The sequence below is a fragment of the Elephas maximus genome, chromosome 3, assembly GCF_024166365.1.
Source record: "Elephas maximus indicus isolate mEleMax1 chromosome 3, mEleMax1 primary haplotype, whole genome shotgun sequence".
Lineage (NCBI taxonomy): Eukaryota > Metazoa > Chordata > Mammalia > Proboscidea > Elephantidae > Elephas > Elephas maximus.
In genome coordinates, this window is record NC_064821.1 from 10470763 (window position 1) to 10490109 (window position 19347).

The 19347-nt window shown below is 42.7% G+C and overlaps 1 protein-coding gene across 1 annotated transcript in view; it reads right to left on the reverse strand.

The window, feature by feature from the left end:
• Positions 1-1481: 1481 nt before the first annotated feature.
• Positions 1482-19347, reverse strand: part of LOC126072018 (adhesion G protein-coupled receptor E4-like) — a 150342-nt gene continuing 132476 nt past the window's right edge. Inside the window, exons 2-6 of the mRNA XM_049876614.1 lie at positions 12354-12420; positions 9572-9663; positions 6512-6692; positions 3001-3096; positions 1482-1899 (exon numbers count right to left, since the gene is read on the reverse strand). Coding sequence (XP_049732571.1) covers positions 1780-1899; positions 3001-3096; positions 6512-6692; positions 9572-9663; positions 12354-12380 — 516 coding nt within the window. The 5' untranslated portion in view covers positions 12381-12420 and the 3' untranslated portion in view covers positions 1482-1779. The remainder of the gene's footprint in view (positions 1900-3000; positions 3097-6511; positions 6693-9571; positions 9664-12353; positions 12421-19347) is intronic.

Sequence of the window (19347 nt, forward strand, 5' to 3'; positions counted from 1 at the left end):
TTCCCTGATATTAGATTCCCAGTCCAGTTGCCACTGCGTCGATTCTGACTCATGGCGACCCCACGTGTGTCAGAGCAGAACTGTCCTCTATAGGCTGAATTTTCAGAAGAAGATTGCCAGGCCTTTCTTCCAAGGCTCCTCTGGGTGGACTGGAGCCTCCAACCTTTTGGTTAGTAACTGAGCCTGTTCACCATTTGCACCATCCAGGGACTTCAGCTTTAACATTTACTGTTATTAGAATTTTAAATATTTAAAAAAAAATCTTTTGATAACCAAGTCATCATGCATTTGTTAACTGCAGTGCTGAGAAACACACCGAAAAATCCGTAACTTTGGACAAGAAATTGAAAGTGATAAAACAAATAAGGCCAAACCACCACTGTGATACGCCATGTTGTTTGGAGCATTTGCTGGAAATACTCAAGAAAAGAAAACTATCTTTAACCTAGGCTTACATTTAGGTTTGAACATGTCATCAGGCAAAAAAAAAGGGAACAGTGCTGGTCGCCTGGCTACAAGCACCCTCCCATCCACGATGTGTCCCTAAGCATGAGTGATGGTGTATTTTCGTGTTCCAAGAATACAACCGTCCCTTTTAATATTTGTCCATATGGAGAATACTGAGTTAGGCAAACGTTGAGTTATGAAAGGTTTTTGGGGGCATAAAATGCAACACCATACAAGTCGGGGAGAGGAATGGGGAGAGGCGGAGGCAAGAGAGGGTGCTGTGAACTAAATCCAGGTGTTAGCCAAGGGGTCAGAAACTCAACCCCATTTCCCACATTATTCAAAAGCACCCCTTGAGACATCCTAGGTAATTGACCTAGTGTCGTTTTTAGTGCTTCTGTTCTACCTCCTGGCTCCTTGCATAGTGCCTGGGGTCTTAAAAGCTTGCAAGCCATCCAAGACACAACTCTTGGTCTCTATTCACCTGAAGCAGCTGAGAAAGAAGAGTCAGGAAGAGACGGAAGAAATGGCATGTGTGACTAATTGCCTCCATCAACAACTACCTCCTTTGCCATGAGACCAGAAGAAAGTGGATGGTGCTCGGCTACTGTAATCGAACATTTTGATCAAAGATTTTATAGAAGAATCCTGATCAAAGTGGTAAAATGCAGAACAATTTCAAATTCTTATGGAATCCAGACATTCTGGAGCCATTGAGGCTGGACAAACCCCTGAAATTGTTTTCCTGAAAGAATTCTTTAAACCCTAAACCAAAAATATCTCCCAAAGTAGTCTGTAAACCAAACAACAACTAACTTAGCTTATTTAGTAACTAATGTCTGCCTCGAACAGTGTGCTCTTTGGAAGAATTATGTCTATGGGATCAAATTGACCACAGCAACTGGAAAGGTCAGGTAGGAAGCTGAGGTGGCAGTGAGTTTATGTTAATTGAGGAGGAACAGTTTGGTAGAGGGGGGTGACAATGGTTGTACAGTTGAAGAATGTAACCAATATCACTGAATTGTGCTTGTAGAAATTGTTGAATTGGCTTGTTTTGTTTTACTGTTTATACTTTGAACAAGAATGAAAAAATGAGATACCAAAAACAAAACATCAACAAAAACAAAACCATCCCTTGAGCAGGTAATGGCTCATGATCTGCTACAGGATGCTGGTTTTAAGAATTCTCCATGTGACCCATTCTTTCTAGGGAACTAGAGACCAATAGAGACCAAAATACGGGAAGGAGTCAACACAGCACAGGGAAGAGATGTACGTGGTGGCACGTGTCCAGGCCACATGTGACCACAAGGGGCTCCATCGATCAGCAGATCATTCCTTTGTCTTTAGCCAGGAAACAGCAGCAAGATCAGCTGGTGGCTCTGGTTGGGTGGACACAGTGTCTTTGGTGTCTTTTTTCTGTACAAACTCTGATGGCTTCTCCAGAGTCTCCTAATTGGGGGAGATAATATGGAGAAAAGCTGAAGAGAAAGTACCACACCAAAACAGATGCTGTCAAGTCACCTACAACTCCTGGTGAGCCCATGTGTGTCAGAGTAGAACTGTGCCCCATAGGGTTCTCAATGGCTGATTTTTCAGAAGGGTTTTCTTCTGAAGCTTCTCTGGATGACTTCAACCTCTAACTTTTCAGTTAGCGGTCGAACCCATTAACTTTTTGCACCACCTGGGGGCTCCCAAGAGAAATTAACACCTCCAAAGTTAACTAAAACTTCTAGTATGCCTAGAGATGACAGCTAGAATTTCGGAATGGTCCGATGCTCATTAAAGATGCTCCAATATTTGACTCTGCAGCCATTTCCCAAAGAACACCAGGATGATGGTTCTTTTTTAGTTTCTGTTTTAATTTTATCTTTTTATAAACGCCACGTGTTTCCTGCATGCCAGGAGCATTGTAAGCCTTTATATGACCACATTCAATCCTCATGATGAGATAGATAGTGGTAACCCATACTACCCCCATTTTACAGATGAGGAAGCTGAGGCATGAGAAGTTAAGTCACTTGCTCAAGGTTAGGCAACGTATAAGTGGTGGATCTGGGATTTGAAACTAGGCTGCACTTAAACACTACAGTGATGGCACCTGTGAGGATCAATCACGATTGTAAGGTTTTTTCCTCAGCACCGAAAACAGTGCCTGGCATATACTAGACACCGAATAAATATTTGTTAAATAAATGATGACATCTGGACAAACATCCTTTGGATATCTGTGGAAAGACTGTAAAAAGGAAGGAAGGAAGGAAGAAGTAGAAAGAAAGAAAGAAAGAAACAAGAAAGAGAAAGAAAAGGGGCAGAAGGGAAAGAGGAAGGAAAGCAGGAAGTAGGAAAGGAAGGAAGGAAAGAAGGAAGGAGGGAAGGAACGAAGGAAGAGTTTTTCTGGCTGTGGTCTCAAAAAACAGAAACTCAGCTGCACAATGGCAGGAAGCTAATGCAATCTCTCTTTTCTTTCACATCAAGGAACCAGGAAGCTCCTGGTAGCACAAGATGTTGGGTTCAGACAAGTCCATGGCATTGCAGAGAGGAGGATCTTACCATTTTGGTGTGGGTAGTAGACCGAGACATCTCAGTGCTTTCCACTTCAACTCCTTTCCACTTTGCAGTAAACCATTTCTTGTATTCTATTTGCACCTGGAAGTTTCAAGAATATAGAGGTTACATTTTTATTACATCCAGAGCTTGTGCAAAAGAAAGGACCCTAAAACGGGAGGCTAGAGGTACAGATGCCAAGCCCTACCTTCTGCTATTCTTTCAGGGGTTTTGTATGCAGTCTTGGCCACGCTCATGCTGGTTCATTTTATTCAAATTAAACTTTCTCAGCTATGGAAAGGGTGCTTGCTAAGTGCCAGGCATCATAAGGGCTCAATATATGGTGATGATGATGGATTATGATGATGATGATGATGGTGATGATGTAAGTGGTGATGACGATGGAGATGATGAAGGTGATTATGGTGATGATGATGATAATGGAAGTGATTATGGTGATGATGAAGGTGATGATATGATGTTGATGAAGATGACGATGGTGATATAGGTGGTCATGATGATGGAGATGACGAAGGTGATTATGGTGCCAACGATGGTGATAAAAGTAATTATGGTGAAATATAATGTTGATGAAGACAATGATGATAGTGGTGGTGGTGATGATGATAATGATGAAGGCCACCTTTTATTGAACAGAAGCGATCTTCCAAGGAGCCCTGGTGGTGCAATGGTTAAGCACTAGGTTGTTAATAAAGGTTGGTGGTTCAAACTCACCTAAAGGCTCCACAGAAGAAAGACCAGGCGATCTGCTTCTGTAGAGACTACAGCCTAGAAAATCCTGTCATGCAGTTCTACTCTGTGACATGGGGTCAATATGAGTCAGAATCGACTTGACGGCACCGAAGAACAAGTTACTTTCCAGGCACTTTATATGCAATTTCATTTAATCTGATGAGGAAGAGTGTTCCTCTCACCCTCAATTAATGATGAAGAAGTTGAGGCTCTTGGAGGTAAATTGACTTGGCCATGGTCGCACACCCAACATTCAAAATCTTGTCATTCTTACTTCAGAACTCTAGCACTAACCACTCTACTAAACCGCCCCTTGTGATCCCATGAATTGCCTTCCTTGAACCTCCTTAACGTGTTAAAGATGACTGTTAAATGGTTAATAATCAGCATTATTTTGCCAAGACAAGTAAGTTGTATTTTACTTCTTCTGTGTGTGGGGAGTACCAAGCACTCAGAAGGCACTAAAGAATTGGAAAGGAATTAAGAAAGTGGAAAACTGGTCTGTTGGTAACCAGCATCTGAACTGCCATTACTTCCATTCAGTCTCAAAGGACAAAGCCAGGAAAGCTCTTCCTAATCTATGTGAAGAGTAAAATTGTGATAATGACCCTCAATGAGAACTTAATGTCTGCCAAGTACTGTGCTGGGAGATTTATATTGCATTATCTCATTTAATCCTCAACACTGTAAGGTAGATATTGCCACATTTGCAGATGAAAAATCTGAGGCTCAGAGAGGGTAAGAAGCCCATCCAACATTACACAGCAACATACTCAGTGGAAGAACTTGGATTAGAGCTAAAGTCTCTATGAGCTTGTGTTGTTGATGTTAGGTCCGAGTCAGTTTCAACTCATCGCGGCCCTATGCAAAACAGAACGAAACCCGCTGCCCAGTCCTGTGTCATCCCACAATTGTTGTTATGCTTGAGCCCACCATTGCAGCCACTGTGTCAATCCATCTTGTTGAGGGTCTTCCTCTTTTTCACTGACCCTCTCTACTTCGTGCCTTTGAATTGTGGTGTTGGTGAAGAACATTGACTATACCATGGACTGCCAAAAGAAAGAACAAATCAGTTTTGGAAGAAGTACAACCAGAATGCTCCTTAGAAGCAAGGATGGCAAGACTTCATCTTACAGACTTTGGCCGTGTTATCAGGAGGGACCCATCTCTGGAGAAAGCAGAGGGGTCAGCAAAAAAGAGAAAGACCCTTGATGAGATGGATTGACACAGTGGGTGCAATAATGGGCTCAAGCATGGCAACAATTGTGAGGATGGCGCAGGACCGGGCAGTGTTTTGTTCTGTGTGCATAGGGTGGCTATGAGTCAGAACACACTCAAGGGCACCTAACAACAACAACTACTTTACCAAGCACGTCCTTCTTCAGGGGTTGGTCCCTCCTGATAAATGTCCAAAGTGTTTGAGACAAATCTCGCCATCCTTGCTTCTAAGGAGGATTCTGGCTGTATTTCTTCCAAGACAGATTTGTTCGTTCTTCTGGTAGTCCATGGTATAGTCAATATTTTTCGCCAACACCACAATTCAAAGGCATCAATTCTTCTTCAGTCTTCCTTATTCGTTGTCCAGCTTTCACATGCATATGAGGCAATTGAAAATACCGTGGCTTGGGTCAGGCGTGCCTTAGCCCTTAAATGTAACATCTTTGTTTTTCCAAACTTTAAGGAGGTTTTTTGCAGCAGATTTGCCCAGTTCATTGTTTGATTTCTGACTGCTGCTCCCACGGGTGTTGAGAACTTGTGGTATATTGTCCCAAATAGTCCAATGTCCCTCCCAATAGTACACTTCCCTACAGGAGGATTATTCTTTCTCTCCAAGGTGAATTCAGGTATGGCCTATGACTTGCTTTGGCCAATGGCATGAGGGCAGAAGTGATGTGTGTCACTTCTAAGCAGAAGCTTCAAGAGAGTGAAGATGTGCTTTGCCTTGATCTCTTTTTCCTTGGCCATGAGATCACCCATGTTCTACACCAGGGCTGCCCTCTCAGCCTAGATCCCAGAGTGAACGCAATGGGTAACAAACCACAGGTATGTGGCACCAGCAAGAAATAAACCTTTACTGTTGTAAACCACCAAGATTGGGGGAGGGCTAATTGTTTTTTTTTGTTTTGTTTTTGGTGAAAATATACGCATCAAAATGGATAACAATTAAACAATTTCTACAGGTACAATTCAGTGACATCGGTTACATTCTTCAACTTGCACAACCATCTTTGCTATCATTTTCCAAAGTATTCTACCATCATTAACAGAACTCACTGCCCTCTAAGCTCATCTAATCTTTTGAGTTGCTTTTGTCAATTTGATCACTTACAGAGAGATAATTCTTTAAAAGAGCACAATGCTCAAGGCAAACATTCTTTACTAGTTAAGCTAAACTATTGTTTGGTGTAAAGATGATTTCAGGAATAGTTTCAGTTTAAGGTTTAAAGATTATCTCAGGTATTCATCCAGCCTCAGTGACTCCAGTAAGTCTGGATTCCATGAGATTTTGGAATTCTGCTCTACATTCCCCTTTGGATCAGTAGAGTGCTATTTGTTCTTGCAGTGTAACTGACCTTTATTCTGACTGTTACAATGCTCTTAAGACGTATATTACGTTGCTGAAAAGATGAGGCCCAGAGCACTTGGCAGACCCTCTCCATAGAATCCAGGCAACCCAAAAATGCAAAATGAAGGATGAGAATATGAGTAGCTATTCCATAAGATTTTGGGGCTATCTAGCAAGTGAGGAAATAATTAGCCTTACCTGGTGATTAAGGAGACAGTGCACCACGAAGAGCAAAACTCCCTGCAGGACATTGATGATGGTGAACATGTAGGCAATGACTAATCCAGCTGTCTTCCCTACTGCTTCAACCATAAAAAAACCAAGGCCCCAAGAACAGCCCAGGATAAATAGCTGAGCAATGGCTTTAAATGTCATGACTCTGGGGGAAAAAAAAAGAAAAAGAGTAATGAAAACTCCATTTATTAAGCACTTAAGGAGTTCTTGGGTGATGCAAAGAGTTAATCTCTCAGCTACTAACCAAAAGGTTGTTGGTTTGAACCTACTCAGAGGTGCCTCAGGAGAAAGGCCTGGTAATCTACTTCTGAAAGGTCACGGCCACTGAAAGCCCTGTGGAGCCCAGTTCTACTCTGACACACGTGGGGTCGACATGAGGCAGAACGGACTGGATGGCAACTGTTTTTTTCTTTTAAACAATATATTTTATTTATTATATTTGGAATATATATATATATATATTCTTTTTATTCTATTATGTATAATATAGTATATAAAATCAATATTATTGTATATTATATAGCATATAACAGAAATATTTATAAGTAAACAAAATAACTTCTTATTATAACAAGCTTTCCGACTCATAGCAACCCTCTAGGACAGAGTAAAACTACCTCATCGGGTTTCCAAGGAGCGGCTGGTGGATTCAAACTGCCCACATTTTGGTTAGCAGTTGAACGCTTAACCACTGTACCGTATATGGTCGCTATGAGTTGCAATCGACTCAAAGGCAATGGGATAACAAGATTTCAATATAATGTAAATATTTTAAATATGATATAAATATTTATATCAACATATTATACTTCTTTTTGTTGTCGTTAGTTGCTATCAAGTCAATTCCAACATATGGTGACCTCATGTGAGCACAATACAACTGCTCCATAGAGTCTTCAAGGCTGTGACCTTTTAGAAGCAGGCCTATCTTTGGCGATGCCTCTGGGTAGTTTGGAACTGCCAATCTTTCGGTTAGTAGCTGTCTTAGTTATCTAGTGCTGCTATAATAGAAATACCACAAGTTGATGGCTCCAACAAACAGAAGTTTATTCTCACAGTCTAGGAGGCTAGAAGTCTGAATTCCAGGAGCCAGCTCTGGGGGAAGGCTTTCTCTCTCTGTCATCTCTGGGGAAGGTCCTTGTCATCAACCTTTCCCTCATCTAGGAGCCTCTCAGTGCAGGGACCAACGGGCCAAAGGGCGCACTATGTTCCAGGTTCTTCATTCTTGGTGGTAGGAGATCCATCTGACTCTCTACTTGCTTCTCTCTTTTATATCTCAAAAGAGATCAACTCAAGATACAACCCAATCTTGTAGATTCAGTTCTGCCTCATGAACATAACTGCATCTAATCCTACTTCATTGATATCATAGGGGAAGTCTTATGGATTGAATTGTGTCCCCCCAAAATGTGTGTCAACTTGGCTAGGCCCTGATTCCCAGTATTGTGTGACTCTCCACCATTTTGTCATCTTATGTGATTTTCCTGTGTGTTGTAAATCCTACCTCTATGATGTTCATGACCCCCACATGTCTGTCAGTTTGTCGTACTGTGGGGGCTTCCATGTTGCTGTGATGCTGGAAGCTATGCCACCGGTATTCAAATCCTAGCAGAGTCGCCCATGGTGGACAGGTCTCAGCTGAGCTTCCAGACTAAGACAGACTAGGAAGAAGACCTGGCAGTCTACTTCTGAAAAGAATTAGCCGGTAAAAACCTCGTGAATAGGCCCGGAACATTGTCTGATATAGTGTTGGAAGATGAGCCCCCTGGTTTGGAAGGCACTCAAAATGCGACTGGGGAAGAGCTGCCTCCTCAAAGTTGAGTACATCATGCTTGGTAAAGTAGAAGGTCAGTGAAAAAGAGGAAGATCCTCAACAAGATGGACTGACAAGTGGCTGCAACAATGGGCTCAAGCATAACAATGATTGTGAGGAGGGTGCAGGACCGGGCACTGTTTTGTTCTATTTTTCACAGGGTATCTATGACTCGGAACTGACTCAACCGCACCTAACAACAACAACATGATATTAGTGAAGCAGGATTAGAGGCAGTTTATTAACGAGGCAGAACTCAATCTATAAGATTAGGCTATATCTTGAGTCAATCTCTTTTGAGATATAAAAGAGAGAATCCAGCAGAGAGGTGGGGGGACCTCATGCCACACAGAATGAAGACCCAGGAAGGGAGCACATCCTTTGGATTCTGGCTCTGAGAAGCTCCTAGACCAGGGAAGATTGATGACAAGGACCTTCATCCACAGCTGACAGAAAGAGAAAGCCTTCTCCTAGAGCTGGTGCTCTGAATTCAGCTTCTGGCCTCCAAAACTGTGAGAGAATAAACTTCTATTTGTTAAAGCCATCCACTTGTGGCATTTCTGTTATAGCAGCACTAGATAACTAAGACAGGTGGGGTTTACAACCCACAGGAAAATCACACCAGTTGACACAATGGTGGACAATCACACAATACTGGAAATCATGGCCTAGCCAAGTTGACACACATTTTTGGAGAACACAGTTCAATCCATGACAGTAGCTGAGCACTTAACTGTTTGTATCACTCAGGAACTTCCTATATATAACCCATGGCCACTGAGCTGATGCTGACTCATTTTTTTTCAATCATTATTTTTAAATAGTTTGGGTCAGCACCCATGAGAACAGAGTTGCTATAACCAAGGAGAATGGACTCCAGAAGTGGGTGGATTCTTGGGGGACAAACAGATGATGTTGACAATCTTGGCACTAATTTCATATGAAGACCGTGTCACACAAAGGAGACACTCGATGGATGTCGGCTGTGTAAACAAATGAGGCAGTGGAAGAAAAAAAAATTTTTTTTTCAAGAGTCACTTGAAAATCATAGTTTTTTACATCTTCTACAAGTTCTTCTCTCATACTCTTCCTCTAGTACCAGGAAAATCTATACCGTATTTTCTACAGGCATCTTCCCAGGCAGGGTGGTCCTGCAGAAACATGATGTAAGGACAACTCTGTGGATACTACTGAGTATGTTGCTTTCTTACCTGGTATTCTGAATGGTGGAAACTTCTTTATTGAGGGAAGAAAGTTTGCTTTTCAAAATCCACAGAACTATGAAGTAAAACACCAAGTTTATCTGTGGAAAGTGTGAAAAATTGGCTTAGAATTTTTTTTTTTTGCAGTCCATTACTTGCCACCTAACTTGACATGATCACCTCCCATCTGATGTTTGTCAGACTGTGATGGCTTGCCTGTGACTGTGATGCTGGAACTCTGCCACTAGTATTTCAGGGTCATCCATGGTGGACAGGTTTTAGTGCAGCTTCCATGTTAAAACAGACTAGGAAGAAAAGCCTGGTGATCTACTTCTGAAAATTAGCCAGTGAAAACCTTATGGGTCGCAACAGAATAATGTCTGATATAATGCTGGAAGGTGAGCCTCCTAGGTTGGAAGACACTCACAATACACAGTGCCTGTACAACGGACTTGAGCACACCAACAACCATGAAAATGACACAGGATTTACCAATGAATTGCACGTGGCATGTGAGAGAAGGAGCAGAGCGAGGTGATTCCAGGGTTAATAAACTAAGGACTCAGGAGGAAGAAGGTTCCACCAATAGAATTGGGGAAAGAGCAACTTGGAAGAAGAGTTCAAATCAAGAGTTGGTTTAGAACACTCTAAGATGCCCATGAAATACTCAAGTTTAGATGTCAGGTTGTTATTGTTATTGTTAGCTGCTGTCTACTCAGCCCCTGGCTCACGGCAACCCCATGCACAATGGGATGAAACGCTGCTCAATCTCTTGCCATCCCCAAATTGGACTGCTGTGATCCATAGAGTTTTCGTTGCTGATTTCTGGAAGTAGATCACCGGGCTTTTCTTCCTAATCTGCCTTAGTCTGGAAGCTCTGCTATAAGCTGTCCAGCATCACGGCAACCCTCAAGCCTCCTCTGACAGATGAGTGGTGGCTGCACACGAGGTGCACTGGTCAGGAATAGAACCAGGGTCTCCCACATGCAAGGCGATAATTCTACCACTGAGCCACCACTGCCCCCTTTAGATGTCAGATAACCAGGTTGGATCTGTAAGTCTGGAGTTGAGAAGTCCAGGCTGGGTGCTTACATTTGGGAGTTGTCAGGATAAGGTAAGTATTGAAAGCTATGGACTGGAGGGGATCACAAGGGAGTGAGTGTAGGTAGGGAAGAGAGGAAGTTTATGGATCAGCCCTGAGAGCTCCTATACTGACAAGAAGAACCCACACAGGTGGCTGAGCAGGAGCAGTCTACACTCTAGGGCCCATGGGCCAAATCCAGTATGCATTCCATTGCTTGTTTTTGTAAATAAAGTTTTATTGGAACACAGCCACACGGATTCATTTACATGTTGTCTGTGGGTGCTTTCATACTGACTTACAACGTGCTTACATATTCACTTGGCTACCTGATGTCTAAAGCCTTGGGTGACACAAACGGTTTGCACTTAGCAAGTAACCGAAAGGTTGGAGGTTCAAACCGGCTCCGAAACACTGTGGAAGAAAAGGCCTGGTGATCCGCTTCCCATAAAGACTGTTGTTAGGTGTCCTTGAGTCCATTCCGACTCATAGCGAACCTATGTACAACAGAAGAAAACACTGCCTGGTCCTATGTCATCCTCACGATCCTTACTATGTCTGAGCCCATTGTCGCAGCCACTGTGTCAATCTATCTCATTTAGGGTCTTCATCTTTTTCACTGACCGTCTACTTTACCAAGCATGATGTTCTTTTCCAGGGACTGCTCTTCCTGATAATGCTTCTAAGGTATGTGAGATGCAGTCTCGCCATCCTTGCTCCTAAGGTGCATTCTGGTGTACTTCTTCCAAGACAGATTTGTTCATTTTTTTTTTGGCAGTCCATGTATATTCAATATTCTTTGCCAACACCGTAATTCAAAGGCATCAATTCTTCTTCGGTCTTCCTTATTCATTGTCCAGCTTTCGCATGCATAAGAGGTGATTGTAAATACCATGACTTGGGTCAGGTGCACCTTAGTTCTCATGCATTTTAAAGAGGTCTTTTATAGCTGATTTGCCCGATGCAATGTGTCATTTGATTTCTTGACTGACTGCAGCCTGAAAAGCCCTCTGGCATAGTTCTGCTCTAACACTTGGGGTCACCATTAGTCAGACCCGACTCAACGGCTAAAGACGACAACAGCAACAACCTGATACCTAAACTTGAATATTTCATAGGCATCTTAAAGGTAGTGTGTTCAGAACTGAACACTTGCTAGGGAAAGTCTAGCAAAGACAGCGTCTCAAAGGTGAGAGATGGATCATGTAAGGTTAAATTTCCTTATCTTTATCTCATTTCCACTTTAACAGATAAGATATGACATTCTCTGTGAGCAACTCAACTCTGTTGTTGCTATTGTGTGCTATCAAGTGGATTCTGACTCATAGCTACCCTATATGACAGAGTAGAACTGCCCCCAAGGGATTTCCTAGACTGTGATCTTTATGGGAGCAGATAACCAGGTCTTTCTCCTGAGAAGTCGCTGGGTGGACTCAAACCACTGATCTTTCAGTTAGCAGCTGGAGTGCTTAACCGTTTGTGTCCCCAGGACTCCTTAACCCAGCACTGAACCAAAAAAGATCCATTGCGGTTGAGTTGATTTTGACTCATAGCAACCCAATAGGATGAGCAAGACTGCCTCATAGGGTTTCTGAGTAGTGGCTGGTGGATTCGAACTAGGGACCTTTTAGTTAGAAGCTGAGCTCTTAACCACTGTGCCACCAGGGCTCCAGTGCTAGCACACCAATGTACTTGCTCCTGGTTACCTACCAAGATAATGATGGCCACCGGTGCCATGAAACTCCAGATGAAGCCTTTATCAAGTTTCAGCCAGCAACTGTTGAAAGAATGGAAAGCATTAGCTGCCTAGTCCTTGGGAGGAGACCAGTTACCAGTTGTCTTCAAGCTGATTTCATATAGCCTCATATATGAAACAGTCTGCGTTCAAATCCCACCTTCCCTCCCACCCACCAATTAGGCAAGTTACCCAAACTTTGGTGCTGCAGCCGAATAAGTTGAGCTGCTGCTGGTAATAATACTAATGTGTCTTGTTGTTGTGAGAGTTCAGTGAACCAACAGTGTTGTTAGATGGTGCCAAGTTGGCTCTGATTCGTAGTGAACCTATGTACAACAGAAGGAAATGATGCCCAGTCCAGCACCATCCTCACAATCATTGTCGTGTTTGAGCCCATTGTTGTAGCCACTGTGTCAATCCATCTCGTTGAGGGTCTTCCTCTTTTTCGCTGACGCTCTACCAAGTGTGATGTCCCTCTCCAGGGACTAGTTCCTCCTGATAACGTGTCCAGAGTACATGAGATGAAGTCTCACCATCCTTGCGTCTAAGAAGCATTCTGGCCATACTTCTTCTAAGATGTATTTGTTCATTCTTCTGTCAGTCCATGATATATTTGATATTCTTCACAAAAACCACGATTCAAAAGCAAAGATAACACTTTGATGACTAAGGTGCACCTGACCCAAGCCATGGTCTTTTAAATCACCTCATATGCACGTGAAAGCTAACGGGCATCAAGCCTTAAAATAGTGCCTAGCACTTACAACCATTAGATACCATTACTATCTGGACTTGAACACTGTACATACATACATATATATATATATAAACCAAACCAAAACCACTGCCGTCGAGTCAATTCCGACTCATAGCAACCCTATAGGACAGAGTAGAACTGTCTGGTAGGGTCTCCAAGGAGCGCATGGCAGATTCGAACTGCTGACCTTTTGGTTAGCAGCCGTGGCACTTAACCAGTATACCACAAGGGTTTCCATATATATATATATATATATATATATATATATATATATATATATATATATATATATATATCCCACCTGAATTTAGAGACCATCTGAAGAATAGATTTTACGCATTGAACACTAATAACTGAAAACCAGACGAGTTGTGGAATGAAGTTAAGGACATCATACATAAAGAAAGCAAGAGGTCATTAAAAAGACAGGAAAGAAAGAAAAGGCCAAAAAAGATGTCAGAAGAAACTCTGACCACTTGGGTGAGTGGCATCTGGGGTCTTAAAAGCAAGCAAGCGGCCATCTGAAGTAAGTCAATTGGTCTCAACCCACCCGGAGCAAAGAAGAATGAAGAATACCAAAGACACAAGGAAAATATAAGCCCAAGAGAAAGAAAAGGCCACATAAACCAGAGACTCCAACAGCCTGAGACAGGAAGAACTAGATGGTGCCTGGCTACCACCAATGACTGCCGCAACAGAGAATTCCTGATGCAGCAGGAGAAAAGTGGGATGCAGACCTCAAATTTTAGTAAAAAGACCTGACTTAATGGTCTGACTGAGACTGGGGGGACCCCAGAGGTCACGGCCCAAACTAAAACCATTCCCAAAGCCAACTCTTCAGGCAAAGATTAGACTGGACTATAAGACATAAAATGATACTGGTGAGGACTGTGCTTCTTAGCTCAAGTAAACACATGAGGCTACGTGGGCAGCTCCTGTCTGGAGGCGAGATGAGAAGGCAGAGGGGGAAAGAAGCTGGTTGAATGGACACGGGAAATACAGAGTAGAGAGGAGAGTGCTGTCACACTGTAGGGAGAGCAACTAGGGTCATATAAAAATGTGTGTATAACTTTTTGTATGAGAGAATGACTTGAATTGTAAATTTTCACTTAAAGCACAATAAAAAAAGAAGAAACTCTGAAACTTGCTCTTGCACGTAGAGTAGCTGAAGCGGAAGGAAGAAATGAGGAAGTAAAAGAGCTGAACAAAAGATTTCGAAGGATGACTTGAGAAGATAGAGTGAAGTATGATAATGAAATGTGCAAAGACCTGGAGATAGAAAACCAAATGGGAAGAACATACTCAGCATTTCTCCAGGGGAAAGAACTGAAGAAAAAACTGAAGCCTCAAGTTGCAATACCGAAGGTTTCTGTGGGGAAAATATTAAATGACACAGGTGACATCAAAAGAAGATGGAAAGGATACACAGAATTATTGCATCAAAAAGAATTGGTTGACACTCAACCATTTCAGGAGGTAGCATGTGATCAAGAACCAATGCTACTGAAGGAAGAAGTCCAAGCTGCACTGAAGGCATCGGTGTAAAACAAGGCTCCAGGAATTGACAGAATACCAGTGGAGATGTTTCAACAAATGGAAGCAGCGCTGGAAGCACTCACAAGTCTGTGTCAAGAAATTTGAAAGACAGCTACCTGGCCAAACAAATGAAAGAGATCCACATACGTACTCATTCCAAAGAAACGTGATTCAACAGAATGGGGAAATTATGGAACAATCTCATTTCACACACAGGAAAATTTTCCTGAAGATCATTCAAAAGCGGCTGCAGCAGTACATCAACAGGGAACTGCCAGAAATTCAAGCCAGATTCAGAAGAGGATGTGGAACCAGGGATACCATTGCTGATGCCAGATGGATCCTGGGTGAAAGCAGAGATTACCAGAAAGGTGTTTACCTGTGTTTATTGACTATGCAAAGGCATTTGATTGTGTGAATTGTAACAAATTATGGATAACACTGTGAAGAACGGGGATCAAGAGACAGTCGTTTAAAGAGAACAAGGGCATACTGCATGGTTTAAAGTTAAGAAAGATGTGTGTCAGGGTTATACCCTTTCACCATACTTGTTCAATCTCTATGTTGGGCAAATAATCCAAGAAGCTCGACTATATAAAGAAACACATGGCATCAGGATTGGAGGAAGACTCATTAACAACCTGCCATATGCTGATGACACAACCTTGCTTGCTGAAAGTGAAGAGGACTTGAAGACCTTACCGATGAAGATCAAAGACCACAGCCTTCAATATGGCTTACATCTCAACATAAAGAAAACAAAAATCTTTACAAGTGAACCAATAAGCAACATTGCGACAGAGAAAGGATTAAAGTTGTCAAGGAGTTCATTTCACTTGGACTCACAATCAATGCCCATGGAAGCGGCAGTCATTGCATTGGGCAAATCTTCTGAGAAAGGCCTCTTTAAAGTGTTAAACAGCCAAGACGTAACTTTAAGGACTAAGGTGCACCCGAGAATCCAAGCCATGTTGTTTTTCATTGCCTCATATGCATGCGGAAGCTGGACAATGAATAAGAAAAACCAAAGAAGAATTGATGCCTTTGAATTATGATGTTGGCCAAGATTATTGAATATACCATGGACTGCCAGAAGAACGAACAAATCTGTATTGAAAGTACAGCCAGAATGGTCATTATAAGTAAGAATGATGAGACTTCGTCTTGCTTACTTAGGACATGTTATAAGGAGGGACCAGTCCCGGGAGAAAGACTTTATGCTTGGTAAAGTAGAGAGTCAGCGAATAAGAGGAAGGCCCTCAATGAGATGCATTGACACAGTGGCTACAACTATGGGCTCGGGCATAACAACAATTGTGAGGATGGCGCCGCACCCGGCTGTGTTTCCTTCTGTTGTATGTTAGGTCACCGTAAACTGGAACAGAGTAGATGGCACCTAATAACAACAACATAGGGACCAAATTTTATTAACGGTTTCCAGGGGAGAGAGGGTAGGTGGGTGGGAGTGGGAGCCATTTGTTCGGATACCCTGAGCTTCTCTTAAGAAAGATGGTAATTTTTGGAAATGGATAGTAGTGACGAACATAATTAATGTCACTGAATTATACATGTAAAAAAGGTTGAAATGGCACAGGTTTTGTTTTATTTACACATATATATTTGCAATGGATTAATTACTTTTGTGAGTGGCTTTTCTAGCCATGGTCTTGTAACTCCCACCTAGGTGACTGGGTGGGATTGTGTAAATAGGGTGATTGTGGCCTAGCAAGGGGATTGGTCAGTTTTGCCTTGAAAGACAGCCAGTTCCAGAGTAGGGAGGAAGAGCCCACCACCACCAAGGAAGGAGAGACCAGGAGGAGTGACTTTGCAGTAGGAGACGCATGGTAGGCTTCCCAGCCCATGGAGAGAGAAAGCTGAGTGCCTTCGTGCAAAGGCTGAGGGCCAGAGAGAGGCGTGGCTGTGAGCACAGCTGGGGAGAGGCTGTCCTGTTGGAAGAACTGTGTCCTGGGTTTTTCTGAGCCTGAATTGTAACCGTTACTTCCCTAATAAACCCCATAATCGTGAGTGTGGTCTGTGAGCTCTGTGTGGCCACTGCAAAGAATAATTGAAGCCAACAGAGAAGTAGAGAGTGCCATGGGGGGGATGGTTGGCGTGAGAATTGGTAAAGATGGTGGAGAGAGAAGGCATGTCTGACCCCTGCCTCATGGGAATCACCCTCGGGCTGTGGTTCTTGGTTCTCTTTTCCCACTGTGAAGTTAGAGGAGGTCAGACACTGCGCCCATGCCATTTTTCAATTGTTGACTTTATATTTTATATGTATATATACACACACAGATATATATATTCAGTGTTTTATTCTGCTGTACATAGGGTTGCTATGAGTTGGAACTGACTTGACAGCACCTAACAACAATATATTCTTTACATTAAAAAAATAAATGTAGTTATTATGAAGATTGTTATAATGAGAAAAATAGCAAGAATAATTTATGTACAGCCGTATGAGCAATCAACCCTAATTAAGCATATACCATGTGCCAAGTACTGTATTTCCCAAATACTTTATATTCTGGCATGGCTTTGTTGGCAAAGGTAGTGCAACTTATTCTGGAAGGAGACCTGGCAGTATGAATCTGGTAAAAGTAACAATTAAACAATCCCCAACCCTCAGACGGCAGAAAAGCACTCAGGTTTATGTTCTATGCCAGAGTTTACAAACTACAGCCTGTGGGCCAGTTGCAGCCCATTGTTGGTTTTTGTAAATAAAGTTTTATTGGCACACAACCACACCCATACATTTACGTATTGTCTGTGGCTGCTTTCACACTACGCTGGCAGAGCCGAGTACTTGCAACAGAGACTACACGGACCACAAAACTGAAAACATCTACCAACTGGCCCTTTTCAGAAAAAGTTTGCCAATTCTTGATCTACCCTACTATCATACCTGCAGAATCGTTGAGGTGCACAGGGCTCAAGCTCAAGACAGGGCAACTCTTTTGGTTTCAAGGACATCACCATACGTGTTGTTTTAGTATATGTACACCTACTTCCTAACGCCAACCCCACTGCCAAAATATTACCTTCTTCAACTAACCGTTGTATACAAGTGTTTTCAAACTTCTTTGTTGTTGTTGTTGTTAGGGGTCATCAGAGACAGAGAGAGAGAGAGGCTGTTGCTATCAAGTCAATTCCAACTCTTAGAGACCTTGAAGGACTAGTGGAACTGCCCCCTGTGGTTTCCAAGGAGCAACTGGTGGTTTCAAACTGCCGACCTCTTGTTGGCAGCCAAACACTTAACCACTGCACCACTAGGGCTCTAATTCATGGTAACCCCTTATACAGCAGAACGAAACACTGCTCAGTCCTGTGGTGTCTCCATGATCATTGGTATGTCTGAGTCCATGGTTGCGACTATTGTGTTTTTTGAGTGCCTTCCAACCTAGGGTCTCATCTTTGAGCACCCTATCGAACAGTGTCCTGTTGTGATCCATAGGGCTTTCACTGGCTGATTGTCAGAAGTAGATCACGAGGCCTTTCTTCCTCGTCTGTCTTAGTCTAGAAACTCTGCTAAACCTGTCCACCATGGGTGACCCTGCTGGTATTTGAAATACCTGTGGCATAGCTCCCAGCATCACAGCAACATGTAAGCCACCACAGTACCACAAACTGGCAGTCGGGTGGTGGCGGAACTTCTTTGGAGAGGCAGTAAGACATGGCTAGTAAGAGCACACTGCCTTGGGAATGCCAGCTTCCTCTTTTTTTCGGCTGCAACCTTGGGGAAGTTTATTAAACGGACTGAGTCCTGTGCCAACATCCTAGGACCATGGGAGCATGACATGAGATACTGCATACGTGAAGCACCGTCCCTGGTGGATTGGGGGCCTTCCAGAGTTGTTACTATTATTGTTATTGTTTACACTTGTGAGGTCGATCTCAATTAATTCAACCTACTCTTTCAGAACCATACAGACCAAGTAGCTCACAGGTTCTTAATGCGGTGACACAGATTTGCTTTACCTGTCCCCGAATTGCCTGAACTGGTGTTCAAAATTTTGTACATATATATTTGGCTACTAATCTAAAGATTGACTGTTTGGACCCACTTAGCTGTGCCTTGGAGGAAAGACCTGGCGATTTGCTTCCATAAAGATTGTTGTTGTTACTGCTGGGTACTGTGGAGTCAGTTCTGACTCATGGTGACCACATATGAAGGAATAGAACTGCTCTATAGGGTTTTCTAGTCTGTAATCTTTATGGGAGCAGATCACCAGGTCTATCTCCCACACAGCCATTGGATGGGTTTGAACTACCAACCTTTCGATTAGCATCCAAGTCCTTAACTGGTGTGGCGACCGGGCTCCTTTCCGTAAAGACTACAGCCAAGAAAAGCCTATGGAGCTCAGTTCTACTCAGTGACATAATGGGTTGCCATGAGTCAGAATCACCTCAACAACAACGAGTTTGGTTTTTGTATTTATATGTTTATATCCGTCTGGAGAAAGAGGCTCTTGCTTTCACCAAACTCTAAAAGGGATCCAATTCCAAAGATGCTGAATACTATTGTTCTAGGGGTTTCTAAGAGAACACTGAATTCAGGCTTAAGGGAGGACAACCGGAAAACGGATTAGGATTTTTTAAATTTCAGATCATGTAATAGTTAAGCACTTGGTTGCTAACCAAAAGGTGGGTGGTTCAAACCCATCCAGCAGCAC